Raw genomic sequence first — 20,470 nt, 5'->3', positions numbered from 1 at the left:
GGAAGCAGACATGTACTTTACACATGTAAACCTAGACGTGTATAAACAAGCGCTAATCTGATCAGGTTTCCAGCACTAATTGGGCCATATGTTTCTCTCATAAAAGGTCAGTCCTGATTTATGGGGGAATGACTGAATGTCGTTCATGTGTTCTATACCATCTTATTTAAAAGTAAATTGGTGAATTTTCTTTCCCATGCCATCCACATTAATCAATTGCAAAATTTGATGTTTTAGTATGACTAATCAGCTAATTGTCACTCTTTGCTACATTTAACATTTAATGACTGATTTAAATAATCATAAATCTGTTAGTATTACATGATGTACAGGATGAAAATTCAAAATCTCGAAAATTGGAGAGAGTATCTGAACACCCAGTGCATATTAGGGTGGTAGTAGCCTAGTGGGTAACACACTCGCCTATGAACCAGAAGACCCGGGTTCAAATCCCACTTACTACCATTGTGTCCCTGAGCAAGACACTTATCCCTAAATTGCTCCAGGGAGACTGTCCCTGTAATACTGATTGTAAGACACTCTGGATAAGGGCGTCTGATAAATGCTGTAAATGTAAAATGTAAATGTATTAGAAAATGTGGAGTTAGTTTTTGTCATTTTGCAAACCATGGCTTGTGGACTTACTGGAACTACTGCAAAGCAATGTCCAACACTTTTTTTTTTTTTTCTTCTTTGCTATAAAAGATATATCACAGTAGTTTTTTTTCACTTTACAGCACTGTACAGCTCACAGCACTAGTAGAGAGAGCAGAGCAGGCCAATTTCAAATACAATCCACTGCTATACAGCTAGATAATTGTTCTCTGGTCCCAAATTAAATTCTGTCTCTGTGTAGTTATACAAGTCCAATAAAAGTCATAGATGGGGTGTTAGAAAACCTCAAGTCACAGGTTCAAACCAGTGTCCCTATCAAGACACCGAGTGTCTCCAGCGGGACTGTGCCTGTCACTACTGATTGTAAGTCGCTTTGGAAAAGGGCATCGGATAAATTCAATAAATGTAAATGGAGCTGGAGCATCCACTTTCAGTTGTAATTGAGAAAGTTGTGTAGTTTTATCACCTCAGCAGACATGCCCTCCACTGTTACCCTTCTTTTGTCTTTTTAAGATTATATAAAGGTAAAGGTATAAGTCTGAGAAAAGCTTTGTAATAATTATTTGTATCTTTTTATCCAGTACTGTTCTGATCTAGTTACAGACATGGAGGCTTTGTTGGTCCCAGGGGTAAATTTGTTTATCATTTACAGTACCGCTGTTACTGCACCCATGTATGTGTGTCAAGCCTGAGCGTAAATGAAATTCATTAACTGCTGCTGCACGCAGGTGTTGAGTGTGTTGGGAAATGTTGATGCACGAGGTGGGATTGCCTCTGGGTGACACAGGGTGATGTGATGTGTGTAGACGTCCCTGCCTCTGAAGCTTGCTGTTTATTTTGACAGCTAGGACATTCGCATGGGAAGCCATAAAATTATTAAAGTGCAGATGGCAACAGAGAATAGGTGTTCCAGTTCTTGAACATGTTCATTAACATGTCTCAGTGCCAGTTTGAGCTGTATACCTACTTGTCAGGTGTGGTCGAGGCTGTTTTTTTTTCATAATGCCAGATAATGAAATAGTATATGTATGAGTTAAGCACCCTCTAACTTGAGGATTAGTTTATAAATTGGAGCATTTGTATCACATTACAAACCATTCATATAAACATTCCTCCTGGGTTTTACATATTGTAATGGTGGTGTTGATGTTCTTCACTAGCATAGTGTAAGGGTTTAGACATTTTCTTCCCATTAAAAAGCACTGTAAAAAAAAAAAAACAGTTTTCATGTGAGCCGGCATCGGAATGGGATAAGTGGAACATTTCTGTTGAACAGGGGTAGCCACAAAATGAACAAATGATTGGGAGTGGCAAATGTAGTCATGTTAATAACCACAGGAATGCCAGCACATATCCTGTGAATGCCACGTTGAGTCAGGCATCACTGGTGAACTCGGTGGGTCTTGAGATCACATTTTAACAAATTACAGAGTGAATTAAGTACCATGAGGTTAACATAGAAACTCTAGTTTAATGCATTTCCTTGTAAAGCATTCTGTGGTTGGTTTATTATAAATTATTATATTTTTTGAATATATACATTCATATGTTTTATGTACTCAACAAAATCACTTTTGACTCAATAGGCTTATTTTTGTAATGGTTGTGATGTCAATATTAAAATTTAACTGTAATGGTAGTTACTGGTAGTTATTACTACAGCTACATCTTCTAGGCATTTAATTAATTTACTCAGGGGTTTCGATGTATATTATGCCTACACAGCAGTTTACCTGGATCACAGTGGAATATGGCCTCTTATCCACTCAGAATTTTTAAATCAAGATTGTCCATTGTATAGGGAATAGTTTTTTCTTGAAATAACACAAAGCTGCAATTAATATAAAATATTTTTTCTTTTATGTTTGACCTCCATATTAGTGACCATTGTAGTAGTAAAAGTAGTAATCTGAAGTTCGAGCCCTCTGTGAGCCAATGACATGACGCTGTGTGATATCTATCTGTCTGACATTGCTGTTGTGTGTGTGTCTGTGGCATCGGACAGCTCACCGCCCCTACACTCCTCAGGCGTTGTGAGGCTCACTGTTCTCACACTCTTCCACTGGGGTTCGGTGTGTCACCAGTCAGTTCCAGACACTACAGCCATCTGCCAAGATCACAAACACATTCCTCACCGTCTGACATCAAGTGGGGAGGAGAGGGGAGAGAGAAGTTACTTTTCACTCATCATAGAGGAACTAACCTCTACTTCTTCCCAAATTTGGAATCTTTGAGGAGGAGTAATCTGGTATCAGATCAAATCATCTGATGAGGGAAAGTTGTCGTCTTTTTTCCCTCTATGTTTCTGTCTGAGCATACTTTCTTGGCATACCATGAATACCCTGTCTTCACATACTTCCACCTATCAAATCAACACTGTTTTGAAAAAAAGTCAACCTTCCCAGAGGTGTGGACCTTCACTGGTCACGATTCGATTAGATTACTTTTACAATTATTAATGCCTGGATTATAGATGCTTCGCGATGCAGCCCATAAATGTTCTACATTTACTTCACATGATGTTTTCAAATACGAGAGTTAAGGTCTTGTTAACCAGTGTGGTTTTGATTTGCTACAATAAACAGTCAGTATTGAATCCGTGCTCACCTGATGCCACCGGAAAAAAAAAAACGGATACAGTTTTTCTGCGAATTGGACCAAATCTAAAGCCACTTCCAGACCAAACGCAAGGCTTGCACTTCTTAAAACAGCGTGTTGAGCTCAGCGCGCCGCGGTTGCTGGGGGGCTCAGCACAAAAATATGCATGGTTTTTCTCCAGGTAAGATAATAGCATGTTGTAGACTCTGGACACTCAGAGACTGATAAGATCCGCTTTCCCTCCATTCCCGCTTTGATCTTATTGGTTGCGCAAAAATGCGTCACAGTGAATCCACAAGACGTTAAGCGTGTTGTTTTACAATTTATGATAGTTGTCTTCTTTTTAGTGGACGTCATAGCAGTTCAACTCTCTTCCTGCCTTTTCATGAATTCAACTGTCTTCAAACCATTAAGAATCGCTGGTCATTTTATGCTCTATGCTAATGATAATAATGAATTCAATTTGGATTACCTCAAAGGGACAGTGTTCATGTGTACAACCTTGATTTTTAAATGAAACGTATGTGTGGTCAGAGACCAAGAAAAGGGTTATTTCTCCAATTATTCATGAAATTTACAAAAACACGTAAGAACATCCAGTTGAATTGGATTTTGCCTTTTAGAATTTTGCTACATGTTTGCAGTCGCACACCGCGCAATGAGGAATGGCTCGCGTGCAACACCCAGCAGTTACACGTAACAACCTTTATTTTTGATGTGTGCCTCATTCATGCCATGTCCATTGTGCCGCGCGAAGCCCAGTACCCTCATTCATGTGTGTCCGTCCCTTTGATCATCCTCTGGGGTCCGTCCCGCTTCCATTCTCTCACCCCATTATGTGGCAGCACAAAGTCCAGGGCCCAGAAAAGATATTTCAAGTCTTTCAGTCTTTTGAAACAATGGGCTGAGCGAGCCTGAGCGCACAATAGAAACAGTACTGTTTCCTCTGCACTATAAAGCCATGTTCGAGCACAGCAGGTAGCAAAGCCAAAATAACCACAGTTCTTCAGCTAGCTTTTATTCAATCAATTCTAAGCCATTATATAGACCGTTCATACAGGTTTTGTTGTCTGACCTGCCTTGTTTTGTGTATTTTGTCTTTCAGGACGAGCGTGAGGCAAGAGAAATGGTGAAGAGAGAACAGGATGAGGCCTACCGTCTGTCTTTAGAAGCAGACCGCAAAAAGGTCAACCTTTTTGAGATCAACCAACTTAATATTTACTTTACTACTGTTTATAATGTACAGGGAAGTGTGCGTCATGGACTATTACGAGTTCTAGCAAAGAAATTGTACGCCTTTCTGCCATAATATTAATACTAATATTGAGTAGGTCCCCTTTTTACCACTGGAACAGCCCTGGCCACAGTCAAGGCATGGACTCCACTAGACAAAACAATTGCTTACTCACAGGCATAGTGTAAGCACCAAGTGTAAGTATTTGAGTGAATTTGCCCACAGAGTCACAGTATATCCAAAACTGCAGCTCTTTTGCAACGGTCCTGGTCTGCTGTGGTGAAGACCAACCAAGAGAGGTCCAATGAAAGTAAACCGGTGAAGCTGCAACAGCGTAATTTGTGGCCAAGGCTCATTGATGCACACGGGGAGAGCAGGCTGGCGCTTGTTATCAGACAAAACAGAAGAGCTACTGCAGCTCAAACTGCTGAAAAATCGCATAGCAAGATGGCAGGTACGGTATTGCCGTAAAGATGTACTCTCTTTCAGTGGGATAATGCACTCTGCAACAGCGCAAATTTGATTCAAGAACCATTTGAAGGGGGGAAAAAAGTTTGACTTGGCCTCCAAATTTTTAGATTTGCTCTTTAGATTTTCTGCAAAAACAAGTCCAGTCCTTTTCCAAACTTAAAGGACCTGACACGGTCCGCTTGGTTTGGCTTACCTTGTCCTCTAAAAGGTTACAAAAGTTTGAATGAGGGTTCTGGAATGAGTGAAGTGTTTGAGCAGTGTGTGCTCCAGGGCGCCACAGTGTTAACATGTAAAAATCATTGCCAGGAGGATGTTTTTGAAAGTTTCTGGATTTTGGTTGCAGAGGGAGGCACAAGAGAGAGAGGAGGCTGAACAAGTGCGTCTGGAGCAGATCCGCAAGGAGCAGGAGGAAGAGCGTGAGGTGAGACCTGGCCATATATTCCCGATTACCTGCTTCTGGACGCTGTGAAATTGTATTATATTTAAATCATCAGCAAAGGACAATGATACAATGAAGAATTTTATGAGTGAACAGGGTTGGGAGATTTCAACTTGCACAAACTATACGCCGCTGCAGAAAGCGTGTTTCTAATAAAGTGACCAAGGAATATACAGACACATACAAATACTACCAGTGTAAACTCTTATTATTCACTCTTTGTATACTCACTATTCATCAATTTGCTATTCTTCTCACAGCCATCTCATATGGCTGATCCTACCCACTGCTGTCTTTTTCTCTAATCTCTTAGAAATTAAGCCTTTGTGTTTTTGTTTGTTTTTCAGGATTAGCCTGGAAATTAAAAACATCTTATTTCATATTTGAGCTTTGTGTTTGTCCTGGGTTGTATATTTTTCAGTAATTAATGTTTTTGTTATCTTCTGTTTAATGATATATGACTGCACAAGCTCTAATAATACCAGCTTGCAGTTGGCACAGGGACCCGTGTACACACACACACACACACACACACACACACGCATACTTGCTCACAGATAACACACAGATGTTATTGTCTTCCTACTGTACACGCACGAGAATCCTGCTACTTGTATGAGTGCTGTGGAGGAACAAAAGGCTTGGGAGCCGCCCACAAAGCAAAACAATCAGAGCGAACTGAAGAGCAATGGTGCAGCGAGGGGTCCGGCGTTTTCACGTCTGTTTGCTCAGCAGCACGCAGCATGGAACGCCGGCCAGCCTGACATTCGTCACATTAGTTTAAACAGCCCCTGGACAAAGAAAAATGCGTCATGTCACGTTCGCCTCCACCAGCCACCTCCATTTTTCTAGCCTGGCCATTTACTAACTACAAAACAGACACACACAAGCACAAGCAACCTTTTGATACTCGGAAATGTGATGCCACCTCCTTGCAGGGTATCATTAAGGTTTTGTGCGCACACACACAAAGAAAACCCTGCATCATCGAATGCGGTGTTGGTGTTAAATATTGCTCAAACTGAATAGAACATGCACCTAATGGAAACATAATGGAGTTTTTTTTTTTTTTTTTTTTTTTTGCCATGAGATGGTATTTCAGGTGATCTGAAGGTGATATTTGTAAAACATTACAGTCGTTTCACAGTTTTTAATTGACATGTTCCAAATGTTGCTTTCGTTTTGCAGACTGTAATAGAAACACGGCTACAGACCTGAAATCACATCAGTGATCAGTGATCAGTAATGTCACACAAAGTGTTTCTCGGTGTTGCTTTTTGTTCAAACATGTATGTTACCGGCAGGTAGAATTTCATGTAAATTGATAAAATAACAAGATTTCGAAAAGGTTGTAGTTCGTGGAAAAGAGACGGGAAAAAAAAAAAGTCTCTGTGCTGCATTCGCTCCCTAAATGAATCCCGCGGGATACAGTCATGCCACCCCCCAACCCACACACACGTGGAGCGGAGTGACAGCCAGACGACCACAGCCTTCCGCTCCCGAAAACACACACACACACATGAAGATGTATTCCCCGTGCAGTCCCCCACCCACCCCCCCGCATTGTTCGTGTGCGTCTGTATAATGGAACGGTGAGCGTTTAGCCACCTGTACACCCCTCACACAATCGCGAAAGGAGCGGGGCTCTGTGAAAGATGGCAGGTAGATTAGCGGTGCTGGCGTGGAGGGGGACGGGGGGTCTTTTGCACACAGCTGTACGCGCCAGTCCGATATTGTGCGTGAGTACACAAATCAGCAGGACGTCACCAACCGACTCCCACAGCACCTGGAGAACGGCCAAAGCCGCTGTCACACACACACACACACACACACACACACACACACACACACACATTCAGGTAGTTCCTGTCGGGCTGGATGTGAAATGGAGGAAAACGCACTGCACGGCGTTGAAAGTTACAGATGAAAAGCGCGAGAGCATCTTTCCGCCAAGGCCCCGCCCCTCCTGCTCACTTGTTTGTTGTGCCCCCCCCCCCCCCCCCCCCCCCCCCCCCCCCCCCCCCCCCCCCTCTCGCTCACTCCGTGGCAGCCCAGGTCCCAGAGCCACGCTGCGGGGACTCCCGCCGGGCCCTTTACGAACCGCTCTCTTACCTGGGGGAGCGCGGGCGGCACACACCCGCACAAAATCTGCAGCTGCTAATGAGCTACTGTTGTAGACTTTTATCAAATATAATTGCATTACGGCCTGTAAATAAAGCTGGCGCGTGTTGCCACAGCATATGCTGCCCAGAGTCAAAACAGGACTAACAGGCTGGGGGGGGGCTGGAGTCCCGCGGGTGGCAGCCAGCGCTGCTCCCTGACCCACGAGAGCTGACTCCAGCCGACGTTCTACCATACTTACGTTTTGTGGGTGTTGTCAACACAGGCAACAACTGAAAGTGGTCGAATTTAGCTGATGCAGATGCTTGGGGATCAGTTGTCCGTACTGCCCGGTGTGTCACCTGTGTACAGGTCTAAAAAGAGACAGCAGCCACATTTTTGATAAATAATTGGGTTATGTGTGCCACGTTTTTATGTTCTTTAATAAAATACTAATCTCATTTGAAAATGTATAAAGGGGAAATAAAAAAAATCAAAGGTACAGTAATGCAGTGTGCACCTACTTAAATAGGGTAAAACACCAGAAGACCCAGGTTCAAACCCCACTTACTACCATTGTGTCCCTGAGCAAGACACTTAACCCTGAGTGTCTCCAGGGGGGGACTGTCCCTGTAACTACTGATTGTAAGTCGCTCTGGATAAGTGCCGTACATGTAAATAGTCAGCAACTAATGGACATGGAACAGCCGCCACGTTTTCTTTAATACTGGTGTGTGTTGTGCTGATTTTCCTATATATTTCCTGTATTCCTATAAGTGACGGCAGCTTGATTTGCAGTCATTTTAACGTAATCTCCCCTCCTTCCATCCAGGCCATCCGCCTCTCGTTGGAACAGGCACTGCCCCCAGAACCCAGCGAGGAGGGCGGCGAGCCAATTAGCAAGCTGCGCATCCGTACACCCAGTGGAGAGTTCCTGGAGCGCCGTTTCCTGGGCGGCTGCAAGCTCCAGGTCCTCTTCGATTTTGTGGCCTCGAAAGGATACCCGTCTGACGAGTTCAAGCTACTGACCACCTTCCCCCGCAGGAACGTGAGTGACTACGCCACGCACACTTTCCTTACCCGCCGGTCGCATGCCCACTCTTCATGCCCACCCATCTGCAGGCCGGCCCACGTCATGTGACTGTAGCATCTCCGCGGGAAGAGAAGAGTGTTAATAATTGGGCCGCTAATTCCGCCGTGTGGCTGGGAGTTTCGTAGCTCGCCATAATCCCCGCGCGCCCGCCAAGTGTGACTGTACAGATAGTTGGAGGACGGCAGATTAATTAAAAGCCACGGCGGTCTAATGAGCAGCCTGTTTTTCTCTCTCTCTCTCTCTCTCTCTCTCTCTCTCTCTCTCTCTCTCTCTCTCTCTCTCTCTCTCTTCTTTTCCGCTCTCTTTCTTGGTTAGTGTGTTTGTGTGTGTACCCCCCCCCCTCCGGTCCTCGAATCCACAAGTGCATTTGTAATTTGGCAAATATTAATTAGGGTCCTTTGGATGCAGAAAAGAACACTGGCTACTTAGGATACAGTCAGCGGTATTCTCGTCGGTCCCGGCGCTCGGGCGCGCAGTTAGCCGCAGCTAGTGGCGTAATTAGCAGGCCGGGCCGGGCTAGCGCTGCAGCAGGTAGCTAATGAGCACGGCCTCAACTACCTGCTTAATTTGACGCATGGAAACAAAAATGGCATTTCCATTAATCGGGGGGGAAGTGTGCAGACCTGCCCAGGCAACCTGGCATGCGAATCTGTGGGGAAAACACACACACACACACACACACACAGAGACAGAAAAACACATTTCGCATATCCGCACAGCTCGAACCTTTGGTTGACGGGCAGCGCTGCTCGTTAAATCGAGCAAACAGAAAAAGAGGGGGAACAGATAGGCGAGGGAGGAAATGTATCTTGTAGCGGGGAGAAGTTTTGCGGGGAGGCGGCCTGCGGCGGCGAGGCTTGCCAGTGTTTGTGCATCTGAACACAGCGCCCAGACTAATCCTCCAGCTCGCTCGCTCTAATTAAAAGCATCTCATCCCGAGTCTCCCGGTTTTCCTCCGAAGGGGATTAGGGGATGTACGACTATTGCATTTCTAATTCTCCACAAATGTTTAAACGGCCTCTCGCCATCTCTCCTGCATCAGGAACTCAGATAATCGCTGGCGATAAGAGAAAGACATCAAATGTGAGAGAGTTTACTAAAAATAAAAGAAGGCAAAAGAGAACAAGACGGAGTAACAGAGTAGAAGAGGGAGAGAACTAGTGACTGAGTATCTTTTGTCGTTTGCGCCCGAGCCAGTTCGGTCTTTTTTTTTTTTTCCATCGCCTCCTTTTTTTAATTGAAGCGGGGGGGGGGGCGGCCGGTGCCAGGCCTGGCTGTTGTGGGGCTGTGTGGACAGCTGTGCTCCGACCAGACTTCACCCCCCCCACCAACCTTCCCTGAACAAATGCTTACTTCAGATATTGATTTGGACGAGTTGGTGCCACGCAGTACAGCCAACAGAATGCACGGCCTGTAATATTAATATGCGACGACGACAAAAGGATCCTGCAATATTTACATTAGCAATTGTTGGATTCTTTCAATGTCGTTGCATATTATTACTATTCAAACAAGCAACATTATAGCGAATCTTTGATCTTTTTTTTTTTTTTAAATAACAACAAATCAATAAATAAAAATGGCAGATTTTTTATTACATTTTTTGTATTTATTTAATACATTACGAACAGCTGGGACATTTGTCCATAACATTTTACCGTGAGAAAACCTTTGCTTTAATACTCCAGTTACATTAACTAAGATTAATTTCATATTATTGGCCGAATGCAATACTGCTGGTCTGACTTCCTTTATTTATTATGATATTTTCTCCCAGGTTTCAGTGGATTTTCCTCTGCTCGGTTTTAATGGGTTTAGTAGATACTCAAAACCCCTCCAGTCTTCTGCTGTTCTCCTTGTTTGTTTTCTTTATTACTTGTCTTGGGTAGAAGGGCCCACCGCCTCTTCCTGTTTGTGTCTTGCTGCCTTAAACCAAAGGAGTAGAGGCGGGAAGAGGTAATAAGATAAGCCGCAATATCTTTAACTTTTTATTACTCTTTATACTCCCATCATACGCTGAGATCAGACAGAAGCAGGAGGCCTTTGGCGCCTCGGCGGTTCTGGTGGCGGGTCAGACCCCACATCCTGTGCTTCAGGTGCAGTATGAAAAGTGAACGCTTACCCTTACCCACAATGCACCTGTACTGTTTCCCGAAACACCCCACACGTCAATAAACGTACTGACCGTGTAAGCTGCCGAGTACGTTAGCGAGCATGTTTTTTTGGCTCGGGTTTGTAGGGTCCGATCCCTCCGGGACCGCCGCCCCTTTACGACTACGGCACCCCCGCGCCCGTCAGGCCCCTTCGCGGTGCTTTTGAAGTGAGCCTTGTTCACGCCCCTCGTGCACCACATGTTGTCATCATTCCTGGAAGCAGATAATGATCCCCCACTGCTTTTCATAATTGGCCAAATAAACACTCGCCGGCAACAGCATGTTAAAAACAGACAAACCTATTTCACTTTTAATTAAGTCAGTTCATTAAAAATGTGTTGTTTCGTCACAGAGCAGGTTTTTTTTTCATATTATTATTTTTATTATTATGATTATTGTGTCATGTCAGACCCCTACCCTGCTCTTTTGGGTCTGTGCTAATGAGCTGACTTGCAATATTTCTTCGACTGTGTTTTTGAATCGTTGTTCCGCGCTCTGTACACGCCGTCCCGAAGCTTCAGTCTTTACATGTAGCCCGTCATCAATTATTAATTATGCCATTATAGCAAATGACTCAAATATTTGCATGTCAATCAGAGAACTGTACATTAAATAGTCATGGAGTCAGGGCTCATTATTGAGCGTTCCTGCTGTCCGGGACGTGGGGACGTGGGGACGCGGGGACGCGGGGCAGGGAGATGTTTGTTTGGCCTCGGTGTGAGGCCTGAGAGGATGAGTTTGTCTGAGCTTTAGAGGATTACCTGCCATCAGCATCTTTACGGCCGGAGAGAACACCCGGCGAGGGGCTTTACTCGCGCCGCGCCGCTCCCTAATGACCCCTTCAGAGTTCTGCAGCTGTGGCATTACGCGAATGTTAAATTACCCACGATCCCTCGACTTCGACTCCGTTTCCTCCGTAAAACTGGCCGAGCTGTGTGTGTGTGTGTGTGTGTGAGATGATTGTAATTGGGAAGGAGGCGGCGAGTATAAAGACTGGAAGGTTATCAGGACGAGAGGGGAGCAGCAACAACAGCTTTGTTTGTTGACAGATGCTTCGGCGCTTATGGTCCGTTAATTGGATGACAATGTAAACACTCACCATCGCCGGCGCTCTCCGGTGACAGTGTGGCACCTTGTTTCTCTCTGTTTTTCTCTCTCCCCCCACCACCTCTTATAAAGGGAACAGTCATAGGTGCTTTTTGCTAGTCCCTTGATAGGAAGGCGAACCGACACACACACACACACACACACACACACCTCATTTGCTGGTACCTGATGCTGTGGTGTTGTCGCAGCCTCGCAGGTTCATTTTCATCGCTGGCATTTGTGCAACACTTCCGCGGAGGTGGCGAGAAGCCAGCACACCCTTTTTTCGGCGGGTGTGAGCACATTTGTTTAGCGCTCCGTCTTGCCTCTCTCCTGCGCCGCGTTGCACCGTCACCCCCCCCCCTCCCGCCGCGGCCCTGTGGCCCCGGGTCATGCTGGGAAATGATTTGGGTCCCAGCGACACTTCAGATGAGTGTGGGGCAACAGAGCTGAAGTGCTTACGCTGGTGTGATGTCGCCCCTCTCCCCCGGGGAGCTGGAAATCTGCAGCGGAGAGCAATCAGCCTTCCGCCCAATGCCGTACCGCCATGGTAAAGTGCAGTTACTTTCGTTTTGGGGGGCACAGATGGTCATGAAACATTGTATTATGGGTAATCCCATTTCTAAATTAGTTATGGCTAAATTAGATCTGGCCACTGGATTATGTCTTTCCTACTTTTCCCTTTTGGTTCAATAACGGCAAATTAATTAATTATTAATTATGAGAGCCACTGGTGGGGATGACACAATGGCAATTCAATTCTTCAGTGTTTCTGCCCATAATAAGTATTTTGCACACACTGATTAAACCTATCAATTAATATCAGACAAGATAAAGATTATTATTCTCATTATTATTATTATTATTATTATAAGCCTTTAAAACTGTCTCACATCATTTGGTGTGAGATTTGCAGGTTTGATATCATCTTTGCGGCCGAGTGGCAGAAAGAAGTCTTTGGACGGAAGACCTTTGTGTGGCAAAAGCCGCAGTTGCTACATTTTACATGTGGGGTTTGTGACACCTGCCCGTTTCATTCGTCTTCTGATCATCAGAAGCATTATGTTGAAATGAGGGGAGACAGTTGAGACCGGGATTTACACACAAAGTGAAGTTGCTCGCAAAGGTCAGCAAGTTGCGCACACAGCCGGGATTTGGCTTAGATGCACCTTTCATTGATCATTTCATTGATCCATTGACACCAGTAATTAACATTCCAATTCCCTGATATTTTGGTTTCCAGCTGTTCGGTTTTATCCAAATAAGAAAATATCACTTTGGCCTGGTCATCCAGTCCAACCCGACACTAAATTAGCATAATTGTGTATAGTCTGCACACATAGGATCAAAACAGTGTTCACTGTACAAAAAAAAAGTCTTTCTGACATCACACGCTTCACTGGTATTCTGACAGCAGGTTAGACGCCTGGGTAGTCTGACCACAGCACCATCGCTTTTTTGACCGTAGAATACAGTGGGGATCTTTGTACATTTCAGCTCATGGATCGAGGCAACTGCCTGCATTTCCCACCCGGTCACAACGACCCTGGTCCCCAGCGTTAAGAGTCTGGACAGATTTATGAAAGGTCATATGGATCCGGGGTTTAGGCTTTATTGGCTTCATAGATTCTCCAGTCAGTGTTGAGAGATGTTCTTTGACTGTTTCTGCTCTCAAATTTCAGGATGTACAGATTTAAAAAAAAAAAAAAAAAAACGAAATTCCATACCCCTGTGTATTCCTGCCAATCCCCTGCCCTCGCTGCAGCTCGGACACAATGGGACAAGTTGATGAGGCCGGACCGCGACCTTTGTGCGCTCCCTCCGTCAGTGTTAATTACTGTCCTGTGGGCTTATAAAAGAAGTTATAATCAGAGGCTGTCAGGCCGATAAGCCCGGCTCTGTCCTGCTCTCTGGCCCTCGCTGCTGTGGGAGAAGAGGGGCGTGAGCTCAGGTGTGTAAGGGGACACTGGGAGACCATTTCTTCCCATCAGCCTGCGGTCAGGGGGTGCAGGGTCGTTGAGCTCGAATTCTTGGAAGAAGCAAAGAGTTCTGGTTAATTCCGGTGATTTGAGTATTAGCGATATAGGGGACTTCTTTGGCCTGGTGACATGTCCTTAAGAACTGGGCCGTCCATTAATGGCCAGATCTGTACACAAAGAGAAAGTAGATTATTGCCCACGTACTTAGACACTGACAAGAATAAATAACAATTTAATCATTTTACTTCTGTATACCAGTCCGTTACCAGTCAAAGTGTTGCACGCACCCACTCCTATGGAGACGTAAGATGGAGCTATTTTGAAGAATCCAATATAAGAAATATCAGGAGATAGTGGAGTAGGTTTGATGAATCTGCCTCTTTTTACCTTCATTGCTGCTTTGTTCACCATTGACATCATCAAAAGCCGCTTCATGAGATGCTCGTTAACACGAGTGAACGATAAGTTGGAAACCAACCCCGCGGTGGAGGGGAGAAGCCGAGCGTGCAACACGCTGCCGCCACCGCAGGGAACCGCGATCCTCCTGCAGGCCTGGATCGATGGAGGGCGGCACGCGGCAGGTTCAGCTCCGCACTAGGCAGGGTTAAGCGGCTCACTCTGCTCCACCTGTAGGTGTTTAGTAAGATGTCTGACCACCTTCCGCTGTAGAGCGAGTCGTTTAAACGAAAAGGAAGGTGGAAACGGAGAGAAGAATAAACCCGCTTTTCTGTTAATGCTCTAGTCTATTATGTCTTTATAATAATTATCAACAGGAGGCTTTAAGTATGTAGGAATGCATTATAAAATTAGGTCATTTCATTATTTTCCTACGAACAAATGCTCATCATTTGATTGGCCAGAAAGCCTCGAGGTCGTCATGGTTGCCTCTGGACACGCCCAGGCTCATATTGCGTGAATTTGATTTTGATGTTTCCTCTCTCGTCCCCAGATCACACAGTTAGAGCCAGCATCAACTCTACTGGAGGCCAAGCTGTTCCCTCAGGAAACACTCTTCCTGGAGGCGAGGGAGTAGCACTGAGCCACGTGTTGAAGGAGGGACTGGAGAGGAGAGTAGGGAGGAGTCCCAGCATGGTCCCAGCGTGGTCCCAGCGTGTCCACAGAGACCTCCAACACACACACACACACACACACACACACACACGGACACGTTTTTGTGCGTTGTACATGAATGCCTAGTGTACAAGTCAGCACATAGAAACTGTTCACAAGCACACAGTTAAAACACACACATACACACACACACACACACACACACACTCTCCCCCCACTTCAGTTGCAGTGTCATGGTATTCTGTGCCCCACTCATTTAAGTGATGATGAGGATGATGGGAAAAAAAATACACAGTGAGAGTGAGAGATGTGGAGCCTTGCGGGGAATTCACACTCAGGCTGCTTTTTAGACTTTTTGTGCTGACATATGGAAGCCAAGAGACGTGTTGGAGACGACCTGAACCTTCACTCTACCTGCTGACCCTTCCAAAACCCAGAGCCCCCCATCTGCCTACTGAGGATGACCTGGGTTTTAATCTTCATCACGCTACAACTGGTTGCCCAGTTTTTTTTTTGTTTTGTTTTTTTTCCTGCTCCTTTTTAAGTTTGATGCTGTATTAGTTTTAGTTTGACATAACATTATATAAAATATCTATGAACATTTTTCTGTGTGGACCATCACTTTAATATCACATTCATTTAAACAGTGTTAAATAACGGATCATCCGGTTTCAATGTTCTTTCAACGTAATCCTGTTCTTACGTCTGATTAAACCACACGCCTACTGGCCCAGAAAACATGTTTTGGGTCCAATGATGTGCTTTTTAAGTCATATTTTTCCAGACCATTCGTTCACATGGGTTATGGAATATGAGCCTTTTAATGTGAGATTTTTTCCAAACATTCATATTCAGGAAATATTAATGTAGAGTTGTGCAGGTTAACATTTTGCTAATGGGAACATTTGCCGGAAAGCAGATCCTGCGCCATGGAAATCCGCTCGTTCCAGGGTTCGGGCCTGATCCTGCCGCCATATGGGGAGAACCGTGATATGTGACGACCAGAAAACAGATTATTTGGTGGGCACGGGCAGCAGCACTTCTGTGTTCTGGTGCTGGAGAATATCCGGTGATTTGGAGCGGGTAATCCCTAAAGCCTGTCGAACATTTCTCCCCCTGAATCTGTTGCTTTCCTCCGCGCTTCCTTTTGCACGTAGGTGAGGGTCTTTTTCTGGAAATGGGCTGGACACCTTCTTCTCGGATTGAGGAGGATCTGAGGAACTTTTTTCGAGGGCCCTTGGCAGAGACGCTTTTACGGATTAGGGCCTTTAACCTCTTTTTATTTGTAACCTTGTCCTCACTAGTGCTCTTGAAGGCGTGAGGAGCGGATGATCAGTTTAGTCATGGGCAGCAGAAGTGGGCAAAGGACCGTTTCGCAGGTCATTCTCTCAAGCTACTCGAGGTAAAGAAAGAAAAGAGAAGCTAATAGCCGTGTCTAACACCCACTTTCCGCCGCGCTCGGGATGGTCGCAGCTCCACGGCCCCACAGCCTCCATCTCCAGCCTCCATCTCCAGCCTCTTCTCGCTCGGCTAATTTCCCCAGTTCAGCGCCAAGATTAAAGGCTCATTGCTCCATCTGCGGCGCTGTTTATTTGGCGGATGCTCATCCGAAGGCCCGCGTGTCGTGTCGATCCTGCCGAAGCGCGCCGAGTTCGGGGCGGACAAGGTGTTCGACCCGCGGGCGTTTTTTCAATTTTATTATTATTTAATGTGCTCAGCGAGGTGGACTTCCAAAGACGATCTTCTGACGCACCCTGCTTTTATTCAGCCGGCCAGAAGACGCTTCGATGCGCCCAGTAGTCACCATGTTTTTAATGCCAAATTCCTTCTTATTATTTGTAATGTATTATTTATCTTTACCTCGCTGCTCTTTATTTAAACTCGACACTTCTGACCCGCTGTTACTCCCCTGATGCTCGTTCATGTGGAAGACCGTTTCATCCTCGGTGCCAAAATTGTGCGAAAAACAAAACAAAACAAAACTTGCGCAATCTGCGTTTTTACAGTTTCAATCACCGCATCGAGTTTTGACGCTGATCTGAGGCAACAGATGACGATGAAGATAATGATGATGATGATGATGATGATGTCGGAAGCGCCCGTCGGATACGTCTGCTTGATCCAGCTTGTCTTCTCTCGTTTTCCTCGAGTCTCGTGTTTAAAAGGCTCCACTTTCTGTAATAAGACGCCACTGGTTCCTCATCCCACGACTACAGACAATTTCCAGCCGATTTTAACCTCTGAACACGAGGAACAGAAGACAGAACAGAAGGCGCGATCAGAAAGTTCATATATATTTTTATTAAATTACATTTTTGTGATGGTTCTAAGGACCCTTTAATGTGCAATTTCCCACTTGTGGGACTAATAAAGATTTATCTTATCTTATCTTATGAGTAGTAGCTGAAGCGCCTAGAAAATCTTCATTTATTTCCACACCTTGAAACCCACGTCAGGGTTCTCATTACCCGTGGAATCCATCCTGCTCTGCTGATTGAATTAAATAAAAAGCATTATTTAAGCATTATTATAAGCATTATAATACAAGAGCACACCACGTACCCTTACTTACATGGAAGTACATTATAAAAATAAAAGAACTGTCATCCAGCACATCAGGCATCTCGTATCTGGCAGCAAGTGTGTAAAGATGACACTCGTGATACTTTTTAATGCCTCTCTGGCAGATATTCAGCCCATTCCATTTTTTTTATTTTTTTTTAATAAGAAGAAGATTTGCGTCTCCAAGCCCGCCACGTTTCTGGAAGGGGGTCCCGGCCTGATTCAGGACTGTGGAACCAAGGAATGTTCTCCCCTGCCGAGTGAACAGAATTCTTCAGGCTGGAGATCTCGTCTGGAACCCCCGACCAGACTAACCTGGCGGGTCACCCCAAGTTTGCTTTCTCAGGGATGCCGAATTAAGTGTGGCCCGTGGAAAACGCGAGTGGGTGTGACTGCAGTGGCGTGTGTGTGTGCTGGGGGGAGAGGGAGGAATCGTTTCTTCCACACCTTCAACACGCTGAGTGTACAGTTCGACAGAATACTGTTTTTCATACATCGGAAGCGACGGGGATCTGGCCATGTCGTTTAGTAGCTTATGACGCGCTATTAAACTGTATCACGTGGTCTATGGTCATTAAAACCATAGTCATTTCGTCCTCTCCAGGACGCCCGACGAGTTGAAAGCAAGCGTGTCTGGTACAAACGTGTCAGATCGAATTAAAACTGGGGAAAAACCCCAAATAATTTCATAAATAATTAAAACCCAAATCATTTCATTTTGTGGAACTTCTTTTTTTTTTCAACAATGATCCCAGAAAATGTCCCGTTAGAACCCCCCCCCCCCTTTTTTTTTTTTTTATAAACCCATTTAAATGTCTGCCAATTAAACCAGAACGAGTTCGTGGAATAAATACATTTTGCTCTAATAAAAAACATTTCAACATTTGCTGAAGATATTTGTCTGTAAAGTCTGTAAAGGATGTAGATGTACCCTGAAAAAGACTTTAACAGTAGCTGTCATTAATTTTGTTTTTCTCATTACAGTGATCATTTAAACTAAGCTGTCTATTTTATGCTTATGAGAAATTATTTTTTTACTTTGATGCTACTGACAGCAGGTTTGTTTGGTTTATTCACTTTACGGCAATTTTCGGCTCGACAAATTACATGAATTTTTTCTTTTTAAAACGTCCGATCTGTGAAGTATGATGAGGTACCTGAGGTATGATTGTGTTTGTTCCTCCTTCCCGCTCCTCCCGGATCTTCTGACCTCCACGGAACCCTCCTTCCTCCACTGTTACTCTTACTCAGTGTCAGTCCTGCACTATCGTTCAGAAGTTCAGGGTCATTTAGAAATAGGAGAAAAAAATTCAGCTCTTATACATTTAGTGAAAAACAAACAATGAATTTATAATAATTAATAAAAATTTTAAGGTCGATGAAATACTAATTGTTGCTGATAAAGTTGCTGCATGTAGAAAGATGTTTCATCATTAGCAGCCATTTCCATCTACCAGTGTCATTTACAACGTCAGAAGGATCCGGACCGAAATTTTCATCCAATAAAAAAAAAAGTGGAATTATTCATTTTTTAAAAAATGCCATCCGTATATAGCGACGTTTCTAAATGACCATCTACTTCTGAACGGTGGTGTACACTTCAGCCAAATCACTGCGCATGTCCAAATCTGTGCCGCATAAATAGTTTGAACTTCTGGAAATTGTTGGCATCATCAGCAAAATCTGGCAACGTTTAATCTCGGTTCTGGTCTCGGTTTTAGGTGTTTAAATAACGTTGAAATAACTAAAGAGGAAAATCATATTTCAACAATTCCATCCTTTTGTGACTTGTCCGTGACAATAAAATATCGATTTTCTCATTATTGATTGATTATTATTTTGTTAATTTCATTGCGCTGCTATAAAATTTTCTTCACCGTCGCATATGGTTTTCACTTAAATGAAGCAATTCGAATTAAACGACGTAACAGAAACCGAAATAAATGAGAAATTTCGGTTTAAAACACCGTGTCGCTCTAATATTAGAATCCAAGTTTAATTACTAACGTGTATGGTTTATGATCAGCAGGGTTTCTTTTTCTTCTGCTACTTTTCGTTCATTTTCTCATTTTGAGTTAATGTGGTGTTGTCTTATCGACGTTTAAATTATGAAATTTTACTTTGCGAATATTGTTTTAACATAAACCAAATATTCGGCGCCGAATACAAACGACGATGATGAATTGCGAGCAGAATAAAGATTATTTCCCGCGGTCGCGGCTCCATAATTGCCCTCCTTTTTCTTTTTTCTTTTCTCTCTCCCCCTCTCCATCCCTCCCTCGGCCCCGCCCCGCCCCGCGCTCGCGCCCGCGCCGGTGGACGCGCTTTGTGCTCAGGACGTCGGCTTTTTAAAACACACACACACACACACACACACACACACACACACACACACACACCTTCACTCCATCTGCGATGTCCGCTTTCTCCTCTCCTCTCCTCTCCGCGTTCGGACGCGTTTTAATTGGCCGCGGCGCCACCTGACAACGGAAACCGGGCGTGCTGACGTCACAGCCCGCGTCGCGGTAAAAAGAGCAGGAAAACCTGACCGGGCACAGGACCACGGAGCAGCAAAATCAATTTTCGTCAAATAACGAATAACACGATTATATAGTTCATACACAAATAAACTGGAGTTAATCGTTAATCCGGTGTGTGCACATGACTGATTTATTGTTGATATTTTAATAAATATCCACGTCGTGTGACTTTGCCGGAGGGTCTCGCGATCGTTTCCCACCCAGATTATTCCGTGGGGTGGTGGTGGTGGGGGCATTATTAAACAGCGCCTGACCGCGACAGGACAGAAAATAAAGAAAAATAAATCCCAGTTTTTTTTAGAGGGGGGGGCAGTTATTTTAAGCCTTTGTACCCCCCCCCCCTTCTGCCTTGAGGGGATGCCGCGGCCCGGCCGCTTTTCACGGGACGGGAGGTTAACAACCTAATGAGCGCTTGGTGGAGAGATGAAGCGTGTAAAGATGAAGCGTTTTCCGTGATTTGCACCATTACACTCGGAATGTATTTAAGTATACTGATATGTTCACTTATTTTTAATAAATTCATATTTAT

General features: G+C 44.5%; 1 protein-coding gene and 1 long non-coding RNA gene across 3 annotated transcripts in view; one reads left to right on the top strand and one right to left on the bottom strand.

Moving 5' to 3' along the window:
- faf1 (Fas (TNFRSF6) associated factor 1) overlaps positions 1 to 15,442 on the top strand; it is a 63,263-nt gene extending 47,821 nt beyond the window's left edge. Inside the window, exons 16-19 of the mRNA XM_029000540.1 lie at positions 4,319 to 4,399; positions 5,262 to 5,339; positions 8,290 to 8,505; positions 14,718 to 15,442. Coding sequence (XP_028856373.1) covers positions 4,319 to 4,399; positions 5,262 to 5,339; positions 8,290 to 8,505; positions 14,718 to 14,801 — 459 coding nt within the window. The 3' untranslated portion in view covers positions 14,802 to 15,442. The remainder of the gene's footprint in view (positions 1 to 4,318; positions 4,400 to 5,261; positions 5,340 to 8,289; positions 8,506 to 14,717) is intronic.
- Positions 15,443 to 16,644: 1,202 nt separating this feature from the next.
- LOC114802502 (uncharacterized) lies at positions 16,645 to 19,849 on the bottom strand. 2 transcript variants are annotated; one of them, XR_003751731.1, is made up of 3 exons: positions 18,559 to 19,633; positions 17,279 to 17,654; positions 16,645 to 17,079 (listed from the first exon to the last, which is right to left on the bottom strand). It is a non-coding gene; the product is annotated as an uncharacterized LOC114802502 (long non-coding RNA). The 2 variants fall into 2 exon arrangements; XR_003751732.1 differs by lacking the exon at positions 16,645 to 17,079 and adding an exon at positions 19,801 to 19,849 and having other exon boundaries at positions 17,189 to 17,654; positions 18,559 to 18,665.
- Between the last annotated feature and the right edge of the window lie 621 nt (positions 19,850 to 20,470).

This window comes from Denticeps clupeoides, chromosome 13 (assembly GCF_900700375.1).
Source record: "Denticeps clupeoides chromosome 13, fDenClu1.1, whole genome shotgun sequence".
NCBI classification, from domain to species: domain Eukaryota; kingdom Metazoa; phylum Chordata; class Actinopteri; order Clupeiformes; family Denticipitidae; genus Denticeps; species Denticeps clupeoides.
The sequence above is the reverse complement of the archived record's forward strand: the minus strand, read 5'-3'. Positions and strand labels throughout refer to the sequence as shown.